Below are 26,463 nucleotides of genomic sequence, written 5' to 3'. Positions count from 1 at the left end.
CTGTCCTTAAAATGCAGTAACTTGACCACTATTGGTCTAGGCGGCTGACCTGGTCTGGGAGGCCTAGCTGGGACGCGATGGGCGCGCTCAAGTGTGAAAAAGGGAGAGAGGTCCTCCGGCGCCACCGGCGCCCTAAACCAAGTGTCCAAATAACCAATCATATCCCCTCCTTCCGTTTTCTCCGGCAGGCCAACTAAGCGGACATTATTGCTCTGGCTTCTGTTTTCAGCGTCTTCGGCCCTCCGCTCCAAGACTTGAATTCGATCTAGGGCGTCTGTCAGTTTCACCTCCATTGTTTTATGGGCAGGGGCCAACTCCTGTAGTGTCTTCCGTGTCCTTGACCCTATCTTTAAGTTTGTCATGATCCGCTCGGAGCAGCCCAAGGCCTGATGCCACCTGTGCGATATCCTGCTGTAAAGTGTCTCGTTGCCGCGATAGCCTCCAGTATGCGGTCTTGGAGGCGTTGCAAGTCCGAAGGCCCTTGGGCGGAGCCCTCCGGTGTTTCCGAGTTCGCGGCCCCGTCCGTCTTCCCTTTGTTCCTCACCATGGTGCCGTGATGCTTGTCGGGCAGCCCCTCTTCGCTGCGCAGTCAGCGCGTCCGTGCCGGTAGATTATAGGTGGGTTCACAACAAGGGCCCCTGTTTGTCTGCCAGCACTCCAGTTGTGGATTTGGGAGCAGCCGCAGTGTCAGTGGGTTCTAGGCGCGTTAGTGCCACCAGTGTAGTCTCCCCTGATCATCTGGAGTACGAAGGCTCCCCCCGCCTCAGCTCACGGTGCACCCACCAGTCGTGCTGGAGCTCCTCGTAGTTCCCCCTCAGTAGGTCGGGCAGATCGTGGTCCGGGAACGAGCTCTCTGCCCCTTTACTTCGTAAGTTCCGAGCCGCGCCAGGAAATTGGATCATAGGCGGGTTCACAACAAGGGCCCCTGTTTGTCTGCCAGCCCTCCAGTTGTGGGTTTGAGAGCATCTGCAGTGTCAGTGGTTTCTAGGCGCGTTAGTGCCACCAGTGTAGGCTCCCCTGATCATCTGGAGGATGTAGGCTCCCCCCTGCCTCAGCTTACGGTGCACCCACCAGTCGTGCTTGAGCTCCCCGTAGGTCCTCTCAATAGGTCGGGCAGACCTTGGTCCGGGAGCGAGCCCTCTGCCCCATCACTTAGTTAGGTCCGTACTGCGCCAGTAAATGGGATCATTCCAAGCGCTTCCCTTCCCAGCTGCATTCAGCCGCCACACCTGGTTGCTAGCTCACTTCAGTTCGTATCCTAAGGCCATTCCCATATCCTGAGCTTGTATGGTCTCGTCGCCAGTGCCCCCACAGGGCTGCAGTGTCCCCAAGGGCCAGTGTATTGCTTTCCCCGACCTCCGCTTTACAACGGGTCCGGGGTGCCACTGCTGTCCGCTTCGGTTCTGAGTTAATTATGCTCGGCTCTGGGCTCCCGGAATCAGGCCCCGGGTGTCCCCACAGTGTGCACTGGCAGTGTTGAGTGGGTGTAGGTCCAAGGGCTTTGCACGGGCTCGGCGTAGAGCGGGGGCCCACTCCCCCATGTGGTGGTGCAGTCTACTCCGACGTCCAGCTCCGTCGGCCCACCCGCTCCGTACGCCGCTGGCCTCGTGTGTTCCCGCTATCTCCAGCTCAGTCAATTGCACTCACCGTAGCCCGGGCGATATTTAGGGCAGCAGACCTCCACCAGGGCACTCAGTTTCTTCCTGAGGCAGGAGCCGCCCATCGCATCGCTCCGCGTCGGAGCCCGGCCCCCAGCCGCCATTTTGGAAGCTGGCTTCTCCGTTCTCCAGCAGAAGGGGCAGGTCGACGCTACGAGTGTCCTGCGGGAACCGCAGCTCTACCGACTGAGTTCTCGCCTTCCGCCTCTCTCGCACTGCAGGAACTGCCTCCTCGGTGTACCACACACGTCGCTGGGGCTCAGCGGCAGCGGTCATCCAGCCCAGCAATGGCCGCCATGTTCGGACATCAACTCTCACGGCATCAGCAAGTTTGCCGTCCGGAACACGGGTTCGCCAGCGGGAGCTTTCCGTCGCCTACGAGGGTGCCGCTATCATTACCCGTGCCAAGGGCATGCAGGTGAGCGTATTTGCACGGGTTTAAGCACCTTTAATCAGGATAATTTGGGGGATCAGGCGCGGAGCCACCAGCTCATGCCGCCATTCCCTCCGGCGTCCAAGCCACGCCCCCCCACAGTAGACAATCATGGTGTTGATCCATCTTCCTGGTCTGAACCGCCATTTCACAAACCATGAACTTCTACTTCCTTTCTCTGCTGAAATCCATGAAGGAAGAGTTTCACACATCTGCTTGAGATGACACTGATGTCAGATGATGGCATTGGATACTGTCTCATTTTAAAATGATCTGGCCGCACAAAATGCCTGCCTTGCATTGAATTTCAGCCTTGATTCCTTCTTACTCCCTGAGCCCAACTTTCCTACTGATTGACTTATGTAATCTTTCTCATATATAGATTTGTGTATGTGTGTGTGTGTGTGTATATATATATATATATATATATATATATGTGCATATTTCACCAAATGCCACTTTTGACTGCTGAACACTTTTCTAATCAGGTGCCTCCTTTAGCGTGCCAGTGGCAACGCTTCAATAGGAACATTCAGGAGCACACAGCGGATTTCACAGCCCTCTTATTGTGCCAAGCAGACACGTTTTGGGGAGAATTCGCCTTTCTCAATGATTGTCTCCACGGGGGGAGGTCTGATATCAGTTATTTTGTTTATTTAACAAAACACACTCCCATTGGTTGCCAGATCTTTTTAACCGTACAATTACAGTGCCTGTGGACTGAAAAACAAAAAAAATCACCAATAGGTTATGATGGCAAGTGCCACAACTCATCTCCAGTATTTACTATTTCATGAGTGGCTTTGCTTAAATTAATGATACACCCTGACCCCCTTGATCGGCTGCAATTATCATACCCAGGGTATCTCCACCTTAAACGCTTTGTTTGTAACTCACGCTTACCATTTAGTATATGGGACTCAGTTTCCAAGGGGTATGATAGTCCTTTTAGAGAAGCGATGGTTCTCGATGAGATAAATGTGGTTGATCAAGGGGGTCACAGAGTATCCTTATTTAAGCAAAATCACTCATGAAATAATAGTAAGAACTTTGTTCTATCTTTTGACCTGCAATATTTGTATAAAGTGACCTGCAATATTTGTATAAAGTGAAGTGTAGTTTTGTTAGTAGTATACTGTTTCAAGTAAGGGTGTCTCCTGCAAGTGCAAAGCTAAAACTCTCTCCTACCCTATATCCCAAGAGATGTTCTGATTCCAAAGGTAAAGCGCATACGTCTAGCACTGTAACACTGCACAAGCCCTTCAAAAGGGACTTAGTTATCCCAATTTTATTTACTCACCAACGTGGGTCAGGCTGGCCCAGTGGCATCAGAGAGACATATCTCCAGTGCATAGAGCTTCTTTCCTGCCACTCCAAACCCCAGTTCATAAAGGTCAACACATACCATCTAAGATGAGGTAGATTAAGATAAACAGGCAGTCAAGAATTCTTGGCTAGCCAGAAGATTACAAGACTAAGTACCTCCTATCCATCTATTAAAATCTCTAGCATCTTTATAGCAAGAGGGAAGGACCTATTTTGACAAGTTTCTTTGTGAAATGGCTAAGTTTGTGTGGCGATGGGACAACTGATCAGACCGATGAGGTGTAATCTGCCTACGTTTGTCCCTGAAGTAGTGAAGAGGATCTTATCGGATGGCATTCACCATTACCTTACTCTTGTGTAGTGGGAGACGGGGGTGGGTTCTGCAGCAGTACACACCCATCAGGCTTTGAATCCTGGAGAAATAATGATCTCTTCCAGGATTTTTTTATTTATTGATTGTTGCAGGTGCTGCTGTTTTCAGTTGTCATGGTTGCGATGGCTTCTGGCAGCCTGGCTCTTCCATTGACACATTTAGAGACCTACCGAGACAGAACATTTAGAATTCATGGTCAGTAGGCGGCTGCCTCTGCTGCAGGCATCCATTTGCATTAAGTGCCTTTTTATCTACTATGGCAATGCAATACCAGCAGCAAACAAGCACAGGTGTTTAACAGTACTGTTGCAACAAACACAAGGTGTCAAGGCCACACAAACATGAACACTGGCGCAGCTAGCCTAATGGAAAATGCAAATAAAACCAGAGGGTATTAAAATGCATGTGATGGACCTACAAATTAAAACGCAAGGCAGGGACATCTTGCGGATTGTGGCGGCTCTAGGGCAAACGTATTTTAGGGAACCCTGTTTGGAACAGCTATGAATTTATGACCCGGTTTCTGGTTTTCCATGCTCTTTAGCCTGGTTACTGACAGTGCACAGGCACACTCCCAAATTCTTAAATGTTTACATTTAATATGTAGGGATAATGTGTGTTTTTAATATTGTAACACAGCAGCATTTTACTAATATCACTGCAAATAATCTCTGACACCCTCATGTTCACAGGTCCAGTTTTGATATAAAAGAAACATTTTTAGATGTTGTATGAAACATAAACACAGAACTGTTGTCCGCCCTCCGTCTGTGGTATAAAGTTAGGAGCAGATGGGGGTTAAGTTATTATTCAGACCTCGCCCCAGTTTAGAAATCCCTGGGACCCCGTTATGCCTTAAAGATAGCCTAAGTATACCAATTACAAAGACGGGCATCACAAAATGGTCGGACTTGAGAACACTGGGGGGGGGATTCCATCCTTGGGAAGCTTTAAGAGCAAAGATTGGAAGTGTGACTTCTCCAGGTTTAACCCCTTCCATGCTCATGACGGAACGGTTCCGTCATGAGCGTCGGTTGAGCTGTGCTCATGACGGAACCGTTCCGTCATGACTCCGCCCGCGCAAGGCGGAGTCAGCATGGGCGGGGAAATCGCGCCGCACGCATGCGGTTAAATATATACAATTCGTTTCATGGTTTACATCTGTAAAGAAAGAAACCTCAAGCGATTGGGAGCTGGAGCAATCTCTTCAAGATATAAATCTTAAGAGTAAAGACATTTCTAAATGGTACAAGAAGCTTTTGGAGGCAGACGATAAGGAGCGTTTGCCGCTACACTCAGTATGGAATGGGGTCTCCCTTAAGTGTGATACTGTAGCGGTGTGTGACTACTCTTTGAAGCTTCTATATAAATTTGTAATACCAGCCACCTGAAAATAAATCACTTTTTCATCATTAATCGTTTGTATTGGACACCGGCTAAGATAGCAATGTTTGCTCCATTTCCTCCCCCCAAGTCTCCAAGATGCGATTTTATAAAAGGTAATCTCCACATTTTTTTTTGAATGCCCAAAGCGGAGAGGCTTCTGGAGGGGAATTGAGAACGCTTTCTGCGGGATCTCTGGCAGGGAAGTTACTCTGAATGTGGTGGTCGTTTTACTTGGTGTCGACGGCACATTCAAGAAAAAGCTGAAGTATTCACATAGAGGCCTGTTGCTTTATCTTATTCTGATAGCCCGGAGGGACATCTGTATAAAATGGAGATACCTCCTACCTCCAAGGTTGGAAGATTGAGTAAAAAGCAGCTACTAAAATGGTCGGACAGGGAGGAGGGAAGGAAAATCGCCTTTATATTTGGTTGGACTTTACATCATCATGTAGAGACTCTGGACTCGATCATCCCCCTCAAGGTCCAATGATAGGTGCAGGTCTGGATTGGTTTACAGACCAAAGTGAATGCAGTGGCCGTGGGGTGCACAGATCAGATGGGCGACTTTACAAAGTATTGCAGACGCTTTTTGGTGATATGAGGGGGGAAAGAAACAAACACAACATTTCTTGGCAGAAGTCTGTAATAGACTCATACATCGCCCACATTAAGAATTCATTAAAGGAAAATGGTATTTAAAAAATCTGTTCAGGAATTATTAGAGGTCATCAATGCAAGACTATGCAGAACAGAGCAGACTATCTGGGCCCCCTAAAATGCTGGGGCCCCGGGGCAGAGCCCACTTCGCCCATGACTTAAAGCAGGGTATTGAATATGCATGTGATGGACATGCAAATACAAACACAAGTTTTCTGTGATAACAAACTGTGCAACAGACATGAAATTACAAATTCAAAATATTCATAAACATTTGGAAGAGGGCACAAAACTAAATATTTAACTGTCGTTCCATTACAAGTACAGATTAATGTTCATGTAACCACTGGTGCACGACAATCGCGTGTGGATGATGACCAATGCAATATAGAAAACATCACAGAAGGAGACATGGTATCCAGTTTTGAAAAAGGTCCTTTCCAGAAAGTGTTGGGTGAAGTTCAAGGGGTCGAACAGCACAAGATTTCATCAATAGCTCCATAGGACACAGTTGAAAGGCAGAGAAAATAAAGGCTTAAGAGGGAGACCGAAGCAATGCAGCCACCAAGTAAAAAAATTAAAATAAATGGCAGCTCACTGTAAATCATAAACTGCAAGCCTATTCCTTACTTCTCATCCCCACGGTGCTCAGTGCTGCATCCCAGAACCCCATAACTGCACCTCAGTGGTCATCAAGCACAACATGGAAACACTTCCATTTAGGATCACAAAATAAAGGCAACAACCTTCCAGCCACACACCCTACACGGTGTAGGATGCTACTCATGTAGGCAAGTGCTTCAGAGCTCCTCAGGGGTCGTAAGCGCAATATAAAAACTGCAATACTATACAGGTCCTTGTTGCGTGGGATCTGATGGTGCAATAGCTAGCACTGAACCTATCTGTGATTGAGGGAGGCTGTATGGCAGTGACAGAAGACACTTTGGCCCTTATTACAAATTATATGGAGTAGAATTTTGATGTGGAATTCTGCTCCACACAATTATCAGTTGACTGATGTTCCCACACCTGGAGTTTCCTGGAGCCAGAATGGCAGATCCTATTCAACAGGCTGGGAGTTCCAGTCAGAACGGTTGGGGGTGCGGAACGATCACGTCAACTAGCAAATTACACATCCAAACTCGGATACCGCTTGCAGAGTTTGCAAATTAAGGATGGTGATCACTCCAAACTGAATCAGTAGGATGCAAAACAGAGAACCATATGCTTGCAGAGGTAGCTAGGGAGTTACCCAGAAATTCCGAGCTGCACACATTTGTTATTTATATAGAAAGTGCTACCACAGGAGTTTCGATTTTGCACAGTAAAGCGAGTATTGGCAAAGCGAATAGTCTGCCTTTTAACTGAAAGTGCATTTTCATTGACTGAGTTTGGTATTGCAAATGGGCCATTGGGTAAATGAAAGAGTGAGTCAGTGGGTGGATGAACTGCTGGATAGATGCAAGCAAGGATGAGTGACCAAGTGCATGAATGAGGAGTGATCGAGTGCATGGTTGCTAACATCCATTCACCTACGCATTGACATCAGGGTCAGACTGGCCTACGGGGCAATCAGGCAGTGTCCAACAGGTCAGAGTGTGGGCTGTTTTTTTGGCTGCTTGTGGGCCTGTTTTATGATCTGCTGCGCTGGCTTTTACTGTTGATTTCTCTGATATTAAAACAAATTTTGCCTGCAGCAAGCTAAAATTCATGCAGTCTTCTATACCTTGCAAAACATGTGTACAGCGCGTCTTCATAGGCTTCAAACCACCCCAATTTGCATACTTGAGACACTTTTTTTTGCAATATATTTTGGTGCGCGGGCCTATTTTCTGTCCTGGTCCCACCGATTGACTCATCTATGCATTCACTCACTTGCCCATCCACAATACCACTCACAAAAAGTCACCAAACCATTGAGCCGCTTTCAGCTATAAGCCACACCTATGTGCTTTGCCAGTGGTTGTTAAAAGAAAATATATAATTGATAAATTCCACGTTTTAATGAATATCAATAGGACTAAATAATTGACGTTAGTGCTATTGCAGATATATTGAAAAACCTCAAATTTAAACACTGCATACTGCAGTGGCGGCTCCTCCGCTAAGGCGGAGGAGCATTTCTCCACTGCTGTGCAGCAGCGAAAAAAAGGAAAAATAAAATGATAATGACTCGAGGTTATTCTCAATTTATTTTGTCCTGCTGTGGCAGCTCTGCAGGGAAGGAAAGGGCTGCTCTGACACAGGAGCAGGGGGAGTGGCGAGCACACTTGGCAAGTGCGCATGAATGTGTGGCCGCCATTTGGGGGCCAGCCAAACATTCATGCGCATTTACCATGTTCTCCACCCAGGCTGCATTAAAGCCTGGGTGGAGAACATGCCCAGATTCCCATTCCCTGGCAAAACACTGAATCGCTGCACTAAGGCCAATCACAAAGCTGCTTTGCAGTATTTTGATTGCCTTAGGGGAGCCTCGGTGCTTACCAATTACAACGTTATGATTGGCTTAGGGTGCCTGGGTGTGCTTCCTGACCCTTCGGTGGTGCTGAGCAACGAGGCGGAGAGACGCAGCAGTATGGTACGTGTTTTTAAAAGAAATTATTTTTAAAATTATTTTCTTTTTCCTTACCCCACTTCAGCGCCCCGCCTCCCCGATCGGTGCCGGCCGCGACTGCTTATACTGTAGTAAGCATAATGAGCCAATGTAAAACAACATAAACGTATATGAAATGTTTGGAAACCTCAATACAGGTAAATCAAAGACTGGTTGAAAACATGTTCATGTTACTATTCGGGAGAATGTATACATTTGGGAAAAATATGCATTACATATTTATGAACAGATGTCTGATCGTGAATGCCGTAATTAGTCCACCAAGAAAACTGCAATATTTAATGTAGCTAAAAGGATGTGACTAATCCCAACATGGAGCCTCCAACCTCCTGTGTACGTGATTCCACAGATAAAAGACAGAGTAATAATGCATCTCAGATATCAACTAAACATCATCAAACAAAGAGGCATATGTAGGAGGAAGTGGCTTAACGCCTCACTCTGCCACTTCTGAAACACAAGGCTACACCATATTTACAAGGATATGGTGCAGCCTTGCATTTCCCCCTGCGCTGGCGCTACACTTAGCAGTGTAGCACCAATGCAGGCACCCTTGCACCATAGTGCAAGGGTTTCTGCGTGTAGGGGAGGATTGTTTATGTGTAGGAAGGTGTCCCTTCCTGCACATAAATAATAATAAAAAGCCATTTTGTCACTTTTATGTGTGCTGCTTCATGCAGCACACATGAAAGTCACAAAATGGCATTTTATTTTTTTACAGATTGTTAATGTACAGGAAGGAAGACCTTCCTGTACATAAACAATCCATGGCAGTTTGCTTTTTCCATGTGTGTGTTGCACAAGGCAGCAATGCATTTCTCCTTACTTCGCCAATTTAAGACCACGTTTTCCCTAGTCTTAATTTTGGCGCTGCCTCCTATGTACGCTGCCCTTGTACATAGGGGGCAGCGTCAAAATCAATGGGTATTGGGGTGGAACGCCCACCGAAACACCCACTGCCAACCCCTTTAATGCTAAGCTTAGCGTGAAAGGGGCCTTATTTACAAGGCAGCATTAGGCCACGTTAAGTGGCTTAACGCTGCTTTGTAGATAAGGCAAAACCCCTATTGCCATCGCAACATCGGAACGTTGTGGTGACGATAAGGGTCTTGTACATATGCCCCAAAGTGACATTTTGAAATCCTAATTGTTGGAGATGGCCGATGAAAATAGACTGTTTTTCTAGGTGTGCTGTTACCCAAGCCCTTTTGATTTTATTAAAATTATATATTAGCTCTACTTACTAATAGGGGGTTTCAGCCAGCGGACTTCATTCTTCTGTTTGCGGCTGTATAATTCACTTTTTCTTCTTCCCACTACAGAATACAGCATAGGGAAATGGGTCAGCACACTTCACTAATTGGCTAACTTTCCTGTGAGTGTCAGCATCCTGCTCTTTCACCAGGAGCACATGTACACACAAAGTAGTCCCCTTCAGTGCTCGGGTCTGCTGTGGCAATGTGTGCTTTTTGGGATCAATAAATTATTTTTAACCAATATTTTCTTTTATTTTGGTGATGGCGCGGATAGTCCCCCTAACACTCAAGGTTTTTCATGAACCAAAATCAAACAAAACAAGCACTGACAAAGCAAGAAGGATGGCAGTTAAAGCAAGTCATATTGGTTTTGCCAGTGCTTGGTCTCTTTCCAGTTGTGGCCACTTAAAGATGACATTGAAAGTACGATTATTAGAAAAACGAATTTGATTTCTTATTAAAATTATGTAGAGAAGCTATATGCTACATATTTTTTTAATTATTTCATAATCTAACTTGTTTATAACTGGTTGCAAGTATTATTATATTGAACCAAGAATACAAATAAGAAGTAAAACAAAGCTTTACCATTCACTTCAACTGATACTTTACTTTGGGCCACATGTAAGAGCCTATTTTGCTTTTGCAAACAATCTGATTCGCTGAATAGGTCCGTTTGCGAACGCAATAAAGGCTTTTCCTAGGTGTCAAACCCTATTTTGCGATTGATTAACCTATTACCGAATCGGAAAGGGTTTGTGATTCGGTAATGGGAAGGGGCGTGTTTAGGGCGTCCCTTCCGAATACCAAATTGCAGCAGTATGTATGTATGTTTCATGACCATGAATGCAATCGTAAAACATGCGCATTTTACCAACAACTTCATGTTGATGGTAACCCATTCTCTTCAGGGCCCCTTCCCCTTTAGGAATGGTGGCAAACGCCTTTTTTTAAGAGCAGGCAAGGGTCCCAAAGACCCCTGCCTGCTCTTAAAAAATTAAAAGAAAACTTTTCATTTTTTTCTTTTATATGCAACCCGTTTTCCTTTAAGGAAAATGTGCTGCATTAAAAAAATATAGCTTTAATGAAAAACAATGACAGGAATGGTGTTCTGCTGACTCTAGCAGGCCACCATCCCTGTGATTTTAGTGATTCCTAGGGGGTCGCCAACTGCGACCTACGTCACCTACCCCATTAATATTAATGAGGTAGCTCGATTTGCAACCCACTTGGAATCGCTAAATGAAACTCTTGGAGTTTCATACATTAGGAATAGTGATTACCTAATTGCGATTAGCTGAAAATTGTAATCAGGTCATCGCTATTCCTAATATTGATACAAGTGGCCCTTAGTCAATAGTGCAAATGACAAGGGTTGGTTTTAGGAACTAATACATCTGCCCGCTTGAAAGCATGATCTCTTTCCAAGGAGTGACAGCATAGTCTTTCAAACAAACAATACTAGTAGTGCTGTTCACCCATCCAAATGATGGGTTTCAAGAAGTTGGCAAACAGCTCAGTATGGGACTCTCAGGGCCAGACTGGCCGTAGGGGGCACCAGGCGCTTTCCTGGTGGGCCACTGGAGTAAGGCCCAGTTTTGGGCCCCTGGGGGCCCGTTTTTGTTACCAGGGGCCAGTTTTGCAGCAATATAGGGCCCTGTAACAAAAACAGCTGCAGAGTTTTCAACACGCACCCCCTCCCGCGGCTGGCCGGACTCAATTGCTAGGTCCAGTTTGCATTCCCAGTCCGGCCCTGGGCACTTTCAGAGTGTCAGCTTTAGGCACCCACATCTAAATGAGGGTAGGGCACCAGTGAACATGGGGCTGAGGGCTTGGCCAAAATTGAGGTGGAAGCGAACAAAGATTAGAGATCTCTGCTCCCGCCCAAAAAACAACCTCAATTTATCCTACCCCCTTGTCTGAACCAGCGGTCAGAAAGCCTACACTGCAGCCCGGAGTGGTTGCATAAGCAGCTCATATGGGGCGCTGGTGATTAGGAGCCTACGCGTGCCTCGACAGCCGCGAGATTAAGCCGCAGCCTATAGAGAGCAAGAATCCCTGGCCTCAATTGTCAGCTCAGGGCTGAAGGCTGCACCGCGGAGGTCAGGCGGCGAATACAGAGAATGCCCCGCTGCCTGGAAATAACGGGAGGCACTGCACCCCACATCAACATGCTGGCAGTGGCCGTCAGCTGCACCATACAGGCCAGATGGGACACGCTGGAGTGCACCCCGCCGGCTGAAAAGAACAGGAGGCATGGTCGCGCATATCATTGCGCTAGTCGTGGACACCACCTCCCTCCCCCCTACCTGGACACCCAGTGCATCGGTGAAAGAAAATGACTGGGGAGATATCCATCCGATTAAGCTCACTCATAGATATGGCTTTGTATTAGTTCCTATGTACTTTTACAACCTCGTCCTGAGGTGCTTGTACATTCAGTTGTTTTTGGCTTTGTAATAAACCCACTAACTTGGAGTTTGGAGTCTGTGATCCTTTTGAGCCATAATTAATACAGACGGTTGAATTGTCTAAATGAGTTATTTCTCCTCTTTACACTTCTCAGCAGGTAATAAAGATACATCGACCTAGGGTTCCTCGTAAAACTTTGGTAGCGAAACCCGGCCTTATCAGTAGTCGTCCACCCCACATGGACCCGGCGCAAATGCAAATCAAATGGGAGGAAGCCAAGGTGCTAGTGGAAATTGTGACTGCGTCTGGCTCTAACTCGAGAACTGGAGACATAATAGAGGAAACGCCGCACCCAGATGATCCATAACCCCATTGGCACCCAGCCGGCAGAACCTTAAACAGACCATTAAGATAAATGAAGGGCGTGGGTCATGAGCCAAAATGGGCTAGAGAATCTAGAGATAATTTCAGCCTAACTGGTACAAGGGATGGTGAAGGGGATAATGGGTATAAATGTGAGGTGGTCCAGGGAAGGGCCATGCCTCAACTCTAATTTTTGCTTTTCACACCTCCTTTTTCTCCACTGTAGCTAAATACTGGTTCCCTCTTGGCTGGTTATCTTCTAAGTATTTTCTGTATGTGAGGGGTGGGGTATGAGTGAGTCTAATAGAGTGGTGGGGGATAGGAGCGCAAACGGGGTTGACTCACCTCACCGGGTGCCTTATATCACCCAGCAATCTATTGAGATTGAATGAGTGAGGTACGGTTAAGGAATTCACTATCCAGGAGTGAGTGTATTTGGGAGTCGAACAGGAGAACGTTATTGAATGTGTGATCAGTCACATTTGGCTATTATGTAACAATGTTTTGGATTTGTTACACAACTGGGAAGGCAAAAATTGTTCACTCAGTGTTTACCTGGGGGGCAGGGGTGGGGGTTTGTTTGAGGTAGAAGGATTGTCATTGGCAGCAAAGGCAGCGTAACAGAATTGTAAGGGCATTACGATGTTACTGGACAGAAGTCGCAGTTTAAAATTGTGACGTAGCATGTGCGGGGCCTCAACTAATTTACTAAGCGATATAGGGTGCACACATATCTCTGTCGTCACGGCATACACACAGCACTGCTCCAGGAGACGCATCTGGTTGAGACTGATGTGACCAAGCTCCACAAGAAGTGGAGAGGTCAGATGTACTCAGCAACATATTCTACGTATTCCCAAGGGGTGATTACGTGGGTGGCCACGCTGGTTCAGTTCAAACTCCTTAGTAGTGAAGCACACATTGAGGGAAGATACATCAGGGTGCACGCAGAACTAAATTGTACGAAAATATGTATATTGAACACCTATGTCCCCAATATAGATAACCGCAACTTTCTTCCTGCAATCAAAGGCTATATTACTGCTATTCGCGGGCACCCCTACAATATGGGCGGGAGACTTTGACTGCGTGCTAGATGCAACACTAGACAGGCACCCTCCCAGTGCCGCCTCGAAGCTGAACATAACAGATACACTACGGAGGGTGATCAACAGATTGGGGTATTTAGACATGTGGCACCCGATGCACCCGAATGATTGATGTTACACTTGTTACATCGCGGAGAGCACGGTCCTTAACAGGCTGGATCATTTTCTGCTCTCAGGTGAAGCGGCGGTACAAGCACTTCAAATACAGGTGTTGGGATGTTACCTCTCGGATCATGCTCAAGTGCTTCTGGAGTGAGGCCAGTGGTGCGGCAGGTCCAAGGTTCCACTATGGCGGTTGCATCCACACATGTTAAAGGACGATGCCCTTAAGGGGGAGCTCAGGGAAGCACTGAATTCCTTTTTCAAGATAAACTGGGGGTCCACAGATAGAAGGGGTATGGACAAGGAAACTTTGAAAATAGTGACACACAAGGAATGTTGCAAGCGAGTGGGAGAGCTGCAGCGGCAACTAGAAAAAGAGTTGATACAGGCAGATGGTGCCCTAGCTGAGGTAGGGAAGACAGCTCCAGAAGGACCCCACATGGCAGAACAGCTGCTGAATGCCCACCGCAGAGTGGGTGAGATATGGGAAAGACTAGACTGCTTAGTCCGTCGTGAATATCACCAATTGCTCCATTGGGAGGGAGATAAGTCGAGCCTATTGCTAGCATGGCTGCCAAAACGTGAGAAAGCTCGAATTGTGGTGCAGTGTCTGGTCTGAAATGGAATTTCAATTGAGGTGCACACACTTCCGCTACCCCTGGGGATTCAGGTTGCGCATATTACAGAAGAGCAGCATGACTTGAATGTAGGCGTGGTTATCAGGGGATTAAAAGCAACCCTAGACTTTTGAAATTGTCTTCCTCTCTTGGTCATGCGACGGGCAGCACTGGCTAGGATGGTGCTCCTACCTAGATGCATATATGTCATACAGAACTTATTTTGCATTGACCCGATCCCTACTTTTAAGACCCTTAATAGCCTCCTACTATCGCTGGTCTGGGCAGAAAAATGGAATAGAGTGAAGTTGGAGTTTCTAAAGTTAGACACTGAACAGGGAGGGTTGGGCCTACCAGATCTACAACTATACTACATGGCATCTCTCCTCGCTGCACTTTGGTGTGTGGAGAGCCCAACGTAGAGAAGGAATTCCTGGCAGATTGGGAGCGAGAAAATAACCTACCGTAGGGCCTTATTATACCGTTGCACTACCCATTTGTGGTGAGACAGGTGGCAGGGGCCTGGGAAAGGGCGGTCACGCTGGTACTGCATAAAGCACCTTATACATAGAACGCCGTCTCTGCGATGGTTGGTTGGCTGGCTATTGCCAGTTCCAAGAGGTTATGGACCTGGCGAAATGGTCAGAGGGGGGCTGCAATACTTCAGGCGACTTATACTGCGAAGAACATTCCTTACATTTGGGGAGGTGCAGGGTGTTTTGACCTCCCGGATGGACAATATCTGCAGTATGAGAAGATCTCTCACACCGGACAGGATATGGACCACATCTCCAGAGGAACCAGCAGAATCCCACACACTGATGGCAATCCTAGACCCAGGTACACACAGGGGTTAATATCAATCCTATATAAGGCTCTCAAGGCTTATCTGAAAACTGATGCCGTGCAGATCAGGGATAGATAGTCAACAGGCTTGCCAACGCTGCTCACAGATAGTAAGTGGAAGAGGGTGTTTGAGCAACACCTCTTTCAAGCTCATACAATTGAACTATCTGCACAGCACATATATGACACCCCATAGACTGGCATGCATCAATATGACACACTCCGAAGAGTGCCCTCGCTGTGGCAAGGAACCGGCTACCTTTATACACATGACATAGGATTGTCCTAAGCTTCAGCAACATTGGAGTGGGGTACTGGAGACGCTCAGAGAAGAGACAGGTCTTCGATTTGAAAGCACCATTAATGACTGCCTGTTGGGCTTCCTCCTGACCCCAAAGATGACTAATAAAATGCAACACAGGTTTGCGCACTTAGGGCTGGTACTTGCTAGACGGCGTGTTACGATACATTGGATGTGGGCAACTCTGCCTACAATACGCAAGTGGATGGCGGACATGCGGGAATCGGGGGTGGCGGAGGAGAGACGACTACGGATAGTCGGATCAGATGAGAACACCGAAGAAGATTTGGAAACATGGGGGGGGGGGGGTACTGCTAACTGAGCTACAAAACCATGGCCGGGTAAAGATGGGAATGGGCTCCTGCCCGCACTCAGCTCAAAGAGTGCGCGGCCTAGAGGTAACGATGCCACCTCAGTCCCAACATCAAATATATGGCTTGCCACATCTGATGGGGGGTAACTATTTAGGTGAGCCCAGTGACTTATGCCATTTACTCACAGCGGGAGCCTCTGACATATCAGCCCCATAAGAGGGCCATACAACAAAGGGAGGCCTAACACACCATCAGTCACCTTATGTGACATATACGTGATATATAGGATGACATATTGTTCTGGAACAATCTGCTGTGCCACAGCTCCACACGATACCAAATGACATACTAAAACTTGCCAATTTAACTTCTGACTAGTCTTGCTATGCCTTTATGTTTTTGTGATGTTTGTGGTTTTATATGCCTAATTGCACACTGTAAATATAGTTTGGTTGTAACAGGAAAAACAGTGATATGTAACCTAGTAATGATGTGCCTTGTAACTAGCTTCATAGCACACAGCGATGATCGCCACAAGTGGAAGTGAAATGTATGTCGTTATATAAAATGGACTAAGTAAACTGTGCTTAAGCTATAACATAATGTCATGGTAATCCTGAAATAAAAATTGTTTAATAAACAAAAAAAGAACATGGAGCTGTTCTTCCTACTGCCCTGACCAAAAAGATAGCAGTCAAAAGTGGTGGATGCAAGCTCACCATGATTCCTAAAATTAAAACCACATTTTATTGAAGTGGCTTACATTTCAAAATTAAAATATAGTCCTCATTTTGTGCAAAATACATTATAAAAAAATTCATATTTTTAAATAAAATTAGACAGCATCAATGCCCGCATTCATTTGGCACATGTTCTTCTTTTTGGTCCTTTTCCTCCTCAGACTCGCTGTTCTCTGGACTTGCTTTCTCGTTCTCTATGGTCATGTAGTTGTCATTCCCAAGGTTAGCATTCTTGACTCGCGAGTGAGTAATAGAAACCAAGCTTGACATGCTGGGTGAGATCGGGTCCAACCTGCAATGACTTTCTGGAAAACAATCAGGACATAGGTTAAAGAATTTGGTTCTCAATGATTAGGGAAAAGACAACTGTTCCAACCAATCAGTATGAAATTGAATTATCCAGGAAGGTATTTGCTATTAAAATACTATTTATTTGCAAACTAAAAAAATTATTGTTCGAATACTGATAGAAGACCCAAAAAACTAAAAAAAGTTGGCAAAGGTTCAAAAGTACTCTATTTTCTTAAAAACATTACCCTAACAACTTACAGCACATTTTTTGGGGAATAAAAATGCAGAAGTTCTACCGTGATTGTGGCTGCTGATTTGTGGGACAGCAAAGGAATAAATGATGGACGGAATCCTGAACAATGCAAAAATTCACCCTCAGTCAAAAAGATCTGGGTTTAATTCATCATTGTTTTGCTCACCACGCCACCCCACTTTGGACTGTCATTTGCAAATCAGTCTTGACCCTGTTCCTCATGGGAACAGCCTAGCACGCTCAGACAAGCCAGGTCCTCCCTGGATCCGTCCACTGTGGCCATTTAAATATTGGTGGTGCCTTGTGCGACTAACGTGCGACTAACTTAATTGGCATCGCACTCCATCACCTCTCCGTGGATTTTTTTACTACTAATCTCCTTCGGTGCCCCTTATTTAATTTCTTTTACAGCTCTACTCCTAATAATGTTGAGTGTCACAGCGCTGTATATCACACACACACACACACACACACACACACACCCACACACACCCACACACACACACGCACACACACACACACACCCAACACACACAGAGCCCCACACACACACAGCCCCACACACACACACACAGAGCCCCCCACACACAGACAGAGCCCCCCCACACACACAGAGCCCCGCACACACACACAGAGCCCCACACACACAGAGCCCCCCACACACACACACAGAGCCCCCCCACACACACACAGAGCCACACACACACACACACACACACTCACACTCACACCCTCTCTCTCTCTACAAAGACAATGAATCATACAAGTGTGTAAATCAAAGTATAGTATATGTTACATAAGACAATGTGGACTATAAGGTGTAGGAATTGCATGTCATACTGGTAGGCATTATATAGACAGGTTTGTTTTGGAGAAACATAAACTCAAGACTTTATACTTAACACAGTGGTTGGGTTTGTTTATACCTATAAGAATGTATACTGCCATAAGGAAATCTTTTTAGCAACCTTGGAGTAATGAATGGTTAAGAAAAAAAAAATGCTCTAAGGGGGATATTCAGAAGGAAGTGGTGGAGGGAGGCGTCAGCCTTCTTGGTTTAACGCCACTCTCAGCCACTTTGGAAAAGCAAAGCTGCACTGTTAGACCTGGCATCATTGGCATGAGTCTCTCCTCCATTTTTTCTGTTTGCCTCCTCTGTTTACGATGTTTTTGCTGGTATATGCTTTGGGCACTGTGCCACTGCTGATCAGTGCCACAGTGCAAGTGCTCCCTATGTGAAATTGCTGTATTGATTTACTTCCATGTTTGGCTTATTTGGTTTACTATCAGTCCCTAGTCGAGTGCACCAGGAGTGCCAGGGCTTGTAAAGACAAATGCTGCTAGTGGGCTTGCAGCACATGTTGTGCCACCCACAAGAGCGGCCTAGTAAAAGTATGTCTGAAGGTCTGCCATTGCCAGACCACGTGCAGTCTGACTGTCACGAAGACTGTGCAAGTACACCTACTTGCCAGTCCCTAAACCTTCCCTTAACTTCATGTTAGTCACCCCTATGGTAGGCCCACGGGCAGGGTGCATTGTAAGCATAAGGTAGGACAAGCCTGACAAGGTTGGCATGTCCTAATAGTGAATTACATCCATAGTCGTTTTTCACTATTGTAAGGTAGCCTGCTCTCCATCAGTTAGAATGGGCTGCCAGGATTATTAAGGTTATAATCCTAGCGGGCTCGGGGAGCATGGTGCAATGTCGAGTTTGGTATCCCTGAACTCAGGGTTTAATAATGCATCCGTTTGTGTGGATGGTTGTTGGACTCTGTGTTTGAAAATAGCACTTTTAGAAAGTAGCTATTTTCTTGTCTAACTGTCTACCGGTCTCTGCTGGTTCTGGTGTGTGTGTGACAGGAGCTGGGTGGCTCCAGAGAGTCTGAATGAGTCAGTGTGGGATGAGTGGGGCATTTGCATTGAGAGTAGGGGAGAGTAGCTCTTGATAGCCTGCCCTGCCTGATACAATGTTGGCTCCGCCCCCCTGCCAGGCGACTGATGACTCTGTGCTTGCCTGGGACTTCCCTGGCCCGCCTCCTGCCGGGCAGCTGATGGCCCTGCCCCTGCCAGTAACAATGCTGGCTCCGCTCCTGCTGAGCGGCTGAGGACTCTGCCCTGCCCAGTGAATAGGCCAGGTGCTCTGGCCTGGCAACACCCACAACAAACCCAGGATGGGGGGAAATTCCCCTGCATGGACAAAGGGATCAAAGCTAAAAAGGGGTATAAGAGAAGGACCCCTGAACCAAGAAATCAGATCACTTCTGACAAGGAAACCTGAACCAAGGACAAGAAGCCTGCTGATCTAAGGACTGCCTACCCCTTCTGCCAGAGTGCTGTTTGTTGGGGGAATCCTGCATTGCTTCTTTATTTTTGCCAAGGAACCAGGAGAGAGGAACTTTTGTGTGTACTCTCACTCTTTGCTGAGAAAATCTCCAAGGGCTGGAAGAGTGCCAGTCTCCTGTTGAAGTCACAGGGCTAAAGGACTTCATCTGCTTAAAGTGCTATTTGCTGGAATTTGTGAATCCAGCACCTCTGAAAGAATCCAGCAATCTCGACGCCGACGGACGCCGCCGAATCCAGCTCGACATCGTGAGTAACGGCTCCAGTGTCCCGCTTCCTCGACGCCGGCCGCCGGGTCCGATCGACGCCAGCAGCAACGCCAGTGAGTAGTGAGTTCGGCTCCAGCTCCAAGTGACCCCGTGTCTGCACCGCTGCTGATCGCATCGACTTCGAGCCCTCTCGACGCCGTGAGCGCTGCTCACTCTTGCAACATCGACATCGACGACGTCGTATCCTGCTTCATTCCGTGAGCGCTGCTCCCGCCTGACTTCGGTCGACGCCGCTGCAGATCGCCCCGACTCCGAGGCCCGATCGACGCCGAAGACGCGACGCCGGACATCTCGACGCCGCTGATCATCGAGTGCTTCACTTTTCCAAGGTACTGTGTTGTTGGGGTCTGTGCGACTCCGGGCTCGACGTAGCGCTCCTCGCGGTCGACGCCGAACCTTTGGATTAACTTTGCCTCGACGTCGTGTGACTCCCGTGTGGGTTACCTTGTTGCCAAGAACTGTGTTTTAGAGAAGAAGAGTTGCTTTTGATACTAAAGACTTTGTGCTAAGAAGAAACCGTGCTTGAACTATTATTTTTCCTTCCAAGAGTATTTATTGAGACTGTGGTATATTTTTGTCGTTATTTGGTCTTGTGCTAAACCTTATATAAAAATCCATATTTTTATAATACTACTGTGTCGTGTCCATTTGTAGTGTATTCACTTTATTACTGTATGTGGTCATAAATGCTTAACGCACTGCCTCTGAGATAAGCCTGTCTGCTTTGCCAAGCTACCAAGGGGGTGAGCAGGGGTTATCTAAGTGTGTGATCTCCTTGCCCTGACTAGAAAAGGTGTGTCCCTATTTGTCAGAAGTGTATACCTCTGCCAACTAGAGACAGCCGCTTCTAACATTGGTGGGTCAGCGGTGGGATTTTGAACTTTGCATTTATGACCCATGTGCAGTGATTAGTGTGCGCTACATAGTGAAAGCAGACCATAGCGCAGCCACAATCTGTTTTGGTTGGATATTCTATTTTTGTTCTCCGCTTTTCCTGAAGCTTGATTTTTGAAACTGCCAGTTTTGACCATGAGTAATGCTGGAAGCACTACACCTGTTGTTGAGGAGGAGTTTGATAGGAGTAAGATAAACGACTATCCAGTAAGGAAGCTGAAATCCTTTTGCAAGCAGTTGAAAGTTCCTACCACAGGCATTTCCAAGAGAGCAGATTATCTCAAAGCATTGGAGGCCTGGTTAGAGGCCAGAGACCCCTCTGCCCCGGTGGTGGTACCGACAGAGGAAGGGGAGGAGGAAGTGCCCGTGACTGGGCCTGTATCCCCTCCTGGCAGCAGTGTTTCCTCCAAAGGTCTTTCCCCTGAAGAAAGAGAAGAAAGGGCGAAGGAGCGAGCCTACAACGTGGAAATGGCAAAACTTAAGATAAATGGGCAGTTGGAGATAGAGAATGCAAGAGGCAGGAGAGAAGCTGATTTGGAGATCAAAAGATTAGAGTTTGAAAGAGAGAAGTTAGCTTTTGAGCGTGAGAGAATGGTGAGGGACATGGAGCTCAAAGCTAAGGAGTTAGAATTGAATCCCTCTGGTGGCAGCGTCCCATCTGTGCCTGCAGAAAGTAGGTTTTATTTTCCCAAAGATGTGATCAAAGATTTTCAGAAGAATGAGGATATTGGTCAGTGGTTTAAAGCATATGAGTTAGCATTGTTGGCCCACCGGGTCCCTGAGAAGGATTGGGGAGCGGGGTTGTGGGGTCGCTTTGTGAATGAGGGAAGAGATACCCTGTTAGACATGCCTGTTGAGAATAGGACGTCTTATGCTCATATGAAAGATGCTTTAATGTTAAGGTATGGCCTAACCCCAGAAAAGTACAGACAGGCCTTTAGAGAATGTAAGAAGTTGCCTGGTACCACGTGGGTGGAGTATGTGTCATATTTTTGCAGAGCCATGGATGGTTGGGTAAAGGGCAGCAAAGTGGAAAGTTATGATGCTCTTTATGATTTGTTTGCTTGGGAGCACTTGTCTAATAACTGTTTTCCAGAGCTGCGCCAGCACCTGATTGATAGCAAGATATCTAACCCTAGAAAACTTGCTGAAGAGGCGGACCGCTGGGTCAGTACCAGGGTCCACAAGGGTCCAGTGGGAGACTCAGCCAAAGGTGGGCAGGGTCCCCAGCAGAAGAGTGGGGGGGACAAGGGTAAACAGAAGGAGTCCCAGAAAGGGCCCCAAAGTAATCCCCAAGGGAACCAAGGGAAAGGTTCCCAGCCTCCCTCTGTGAAGAAATCAGAGGCCCCGCCAGGTAAACCTGGTCATAGGGGCCCACTGACCTGCTTCGTTTGTAAGCAGGTAGGACACCGTTTTTATGACCCTCAGTGTCCCTTGAAGAAGTCTGGTGCACTACCCAGTGCACCACCCCGTCAGTTGGCTAGTGTAGCTCTGGGAGGGGAGGAGATGGTTGCCCATGGTGGGGAGGGTCCCGCGGAGATGTCCCTGGTCTCTCTAGGAGACATGGAATTGGTCCCTCCACCCCCTCTGCCTAGTAACACTAAGAAATATAGGCAGTGGGTGACCATTAATGGCCATAGAGTGGAAGCTCTCAGAGACACCGGAGCGAGTGTGACAGCTGTCAAGTGTCACTTGGTGTCCAGAGAGCAGGTTGTTCCCCACGCATTCTACCCTGTGATAGCTGCTGACAACTCCCAGAGAGAGTGTGAGGTAGCTCAAGTTTCCTTTGAATGGGGGGGAGTTTCGGGTACTCTTCAGGTTGCTGTGAGGCCCGCCATGCCTGTTGATTGTCTCCTGGGCAATGATTTGGAAGACTCCCCTTGGGCTAAGGTGGAGAGGGAGACACATTTGAAAATGTTGGGTGTGCCAGAGTGGGTGTGTGCAACCACTCGATCCATGACAGCAAGTAAGGGTGTTGATGGGGTTCTGGAGCCTGAAAGTATGGCCCAGGACCCAGCTGTGAAGAGAAGAGGCAGGGGGCGCGGGAAACCGTCCCCCGTAGTTCCCGTGGTCCAGGAGGAGGCAGACCTCGAGGGGGATGCCCTGGAACCCACAGGTGAACAAGTTGCCGAACTGGGAGACCTGCCCGAGCTGACCCATTGGCAGCAGGATGGTGGTCCCTCCAGGGAGGAATTCTGTGCAGAACAGAAAGTGTGCCCTTCTCTTGTGGGTATGAGGCAGCAGGCCTCAGCCCAAACCTCAGGTGATCAGTCAGGATCACATTTTGTGTACTGGGAGAACGACCTCCTGTATAGCGAGCCTAAGGCTGCTGAGCCTGGGTCAGCCCGTGTGCTGGTGGTACCCCAGCGCTTCAGAGCCTTCCTACTGGGTTTGGCTCATGACGTTCCTTTAGCTGGACATCTGGGGCAGGACAAGACCTATGACAGGCTTGTCACCCATTTCTATTGGCCTCAGATGCGGAGGGATGTAGACATCCAGTGCAAGACCTGTCAGACTTGCCAGGCAAGTGGGAAAAGCGGGCGGAAGCAGAAGGCTCCCCTCCAACCTTTTCCCGTGGTCAGTACCCCCTTTGACCGGGTGGGGATTGACATTGTTGGGCCACTGGACCCCAAGACAGCCCTGGGCAACAGGTTCATCCTGGTCTTGGTGGACCATGCCACACGGTACCCGGAAGCCATCCCTCTCAGAACAGTGACTGCCCCCGTGGTGGGACGGGCGCTGATGGGTGTTTTCTCCCGAATGGGGTTCCCCAGAGAGGTGGTGTCAGACCGGGGCACCAACTTCATTTCCAACTATATGAAGTCTCTGTGGAAGGAGTGTGGGGTAACTTATAAGTTCACCACTCCTTACCACCCTCAAGGTAATGGGTTGGTTGAAAGATTCAACCGTACCCTTAAAGGCATGATCATGGGTCTTGAAGAACCAATGAGGCGTAAATGGGACGTCCTCTTGCCATGCCTGTTGTTTGCTTACCGTGAGGTGCCACAGAAGTCTCTAGGGTTCAGCCCCTTTGAGCTTTTGTATGGTCACCCGGTAAGAGGACCTTTAAGTCTGGTCAAAGAAGGCTGGGAGCAATCTCCCAGGAAACCTCCCCAGGATGTATACAGTTACATGCTGGCCTTTAGGAACCAGACTAGGCGCTTCAGGGATCTTGCTCAGGCAAATCTGGAGGCCAGCCAGGAGGAGATGAAGCGGTGGTACGACCAGAAGGCCACTCTGGTAGAGCTTCAGCCTGGACAGAAAGTTTGGGTCATGTCCCCTGTGGAACCTTGTGCGCTCAAGGACAGGTGGACTGGACCATTTGAGGTTGTGGAGAAGAAGAGCGATGTCACCTACCTGGTGGATTTAAAGTCTCCCAGGAACCCCTTGCGGGTCCTGCATGTCAACCGTTTGAAGCCCCACTTAGAAAGGTCCGAAGTGGGCATGCTCCTAGCTACAGATGCTGGAATGGAGGAGGAGAGTGAGCCTCTGCCTGACCTCCTGTATGCAAAAGAGCAAGATGGGTCAGTGGATGGCGTTGTCCTCTCTGACACACTGACCCCTGAACAGCAGCAGGCTTGTCGCCATTTGTTGGGGCAATTCCCTGATCTGTTCTCCTTGATTCCTGGTGTTACTCAGTGGTGTGTCCATGATGTAGACACCGGGGACAGCACTCCTGTCAAGCACAAGGCTTACAGAGTGACTGACAAGGTCAGAGCATACATCAAGGAGGAGGTCTCCAAGATGTTTGCCCTAGGGGTGGTTGAGTCCTCTAGCAGTCCTTGGGCCAGCCCCGTGGTCTTGGTTCCAAAGGCGGCAGCGCCTGGTGCTTCACCGGAACTTCGGTTCTGTGTGGATTACCGAGGACTCAATTCAGTCACCAAGACTGACGCGCACCCCATCCCCAGAGCTGATGAGCTCATCGATCGGTTAGGGGCTGCCCAGTATCTTAGTACGTTTGATCTAACGTCTGGGTACTGGCAGATCGCCTTGACCGATGGGGCAAAAGAGAGGTCAGCATTCTCCACACCAGATGGGCACTACCAGTTCCGGGTTATGCCCTTTGGGATGAAGAATGCCCCTGCCACCTTCCAGAGGTTGGTCAACCAGGTCTTGGCTGGGCTGGAGGATTTCAGTGCTGCCTACCTGGACGACATCGCAGTGTTCAGCGCCAGCTGGGAAGAACACTTGTGCCACCTCCAGGAAGTGTTGTTGGCCCTGCGCAGAGCAGGCCTCACAATCAAAGCCAGTAAGTGCCAGATTGGGCAGGGTTCAGTGGTGTACTTGGGGCACCAAGTAGGGAGCGGCAAGGTGGCCCCCCTGCAACCCAAGATTGATACCATCCTGGCATGGGCACCGCCCAAAACCCAGACTCAGGTGAGAGCCTTCCTGGGTCTCACGGGTTACTACAGGAGGTTTGTCAAGGATTATGGTAACATTGTGCACCCCTTGACTTCGCTGACTTCCAGGAAGCAGCCACGACTTGTGAACTGGACTGACGCCTGTCAGACGGCCTTTGACACCCTGAAAACTGCAATGTGCACAGCACCCATACTCCAGGCACCCGACTTTTCTAAAGAATTTGTTGTTCAGACGGACGCTTCAGAGCATGGCGTGGGGGCTGTTCTAGCTCAGGTGAATGAAGAGGGCCGAGACTTACCTGTAGCCTTCATCAGCAGGAGGTTACTTCCCAGGGAACAGAGGTGGAGTGCGATAGAAAGAGAAGCATTTGCTGTGGTCTGGGCACTGAAAAAGCTGAGACCCTACCTGTTTGGGACTCACTTCCGGGTGCAGACAGACCACAGGCCCCTCAGATGGTTGATGCAGATGAGGGGTGAGAATCCAAAGCTGTTGAGGTGGTCCATTTCCCTACAGGGGATGGACTTCACGGTGGAACACCGCCCTGGCACAGATCACGCCAATGCTGATGGTCTGTCCAGATTTTTCCGCCTTAGTGATGAGGACTCCCTAGGGTAAGGGTAGTTCTCCCCACATTTCAGCTGGAGGGGACACGTGTTAGACCTGGCATCATTGGCATGAGTCTCTCCTCCATTTTTTCTGTTTGCCTCCTCTGTTTACGATGTTTTTGCTGGTATATGCTTTGGGCACTGTGCCACTGCTGATCAGTGCCACAGTGCAAGTGCTCCCTATGTGAAATTGCTGTATTGATTTACTTCCATGTTTGGCTTATTTGGTTTACTATCAGTCCCTAGTCGAGTGCACCAGGAGTGCCAGGGCTTGTAAAGACAAATGCTGCTAGTGGGCTTGCAGCACATGTTGTGCCACCCACAAGAGCGGCCTAGTAAAAGTATGTCTGAAGGTCTGCCATTGCCAGACCACGTGCAGTCTGACTGTCACGAAGACTGTGCAAGTACACCTACTTGCCAGTCCCTAAACCTTCCCTTAACTTCATGTTAGTCACCCCTATGGTAGGCCCACGGGCAGGGTGCATTGTAAGCATAAGGTAGGACAAGCCTGACAAGGTTGGCATGTCCTAATAGTGAATTACATCCATAGTCGTTTTTCACTATTGTAAGGTAGCCTGCTCTCCATCAGTTAGAATGGGCTGCCAGGATTATTAAGGTTATAATCCTAGCGGGCTCGGGGAGCATGGTGCAATGTCGAGTTTGGTATCCCTGAACTCAGGGTTTAATAATGCATCCGTTTGTGTGGATGGTTGTTGGACTCTGTGTTTGAAAATAGCACTTTTAGAAAGTAGCTATTTTCTTGTCTAACTGTCTACCGGTCTCTGCTGGTTCTGGTGTGTGTGTGACAGGAGCTGGGTGGCTCCAGAGAGTCTGAATGAGTCAGTGTGGGATGAGTGGGGCATTTGCATTGAGAGTAGGGGAGAGTAGCTCTTGATAGCCTGCCCTGCCTGATACAATGTTGGCTCCGCCCCCCTGCCAGGC

General features: G+C 48.1%; 1 protein-coding gene across 1 annotated transcript in view; it reads right to left on the bottom strand.

Moving 5' to 3' along the window:
- Positions 1 to 16,491: 16,491 nt before the first annotated feature.
- Positions 16,492 to 26,463, bottom strand: part of ZBP1 (Z-DNA binding protein 1) — a 222,354-nt gene continuing 212,382 nt past the window's right edge. The window contains exon 8 of the mRNA XM_078651963.1: positions 16,492 to 16,812. Within this exon, the coding sequence (XP_078508089.1) occupies positions 16,613 to 16,812 (200 nt within the window). The 3' untranslated portion in view covers positions 16,492 to 16,612. The remainder of the gene's footprint in view (positions 16,813 to 26,463) is intronic.

The sequence above is a fragment of the Lissotriton helveticus genome, chromosome 7 (assembly GCF_964261635.1).
Source record: "Lissotriton helveticus chromosome 7, aLisHel1.1, whole genome shotgun sequence".
Classification (NCBI taxonomy): domain Eukaryota; kingdom Metazoa; phylum Chordata; class Amphibia; order Caudata; family Salamandridae; genus Lissotriton; species Lissotriton helveticus.
This window is presented reverse-complemented; position numbering and strand designations above follow the sequence as displayed.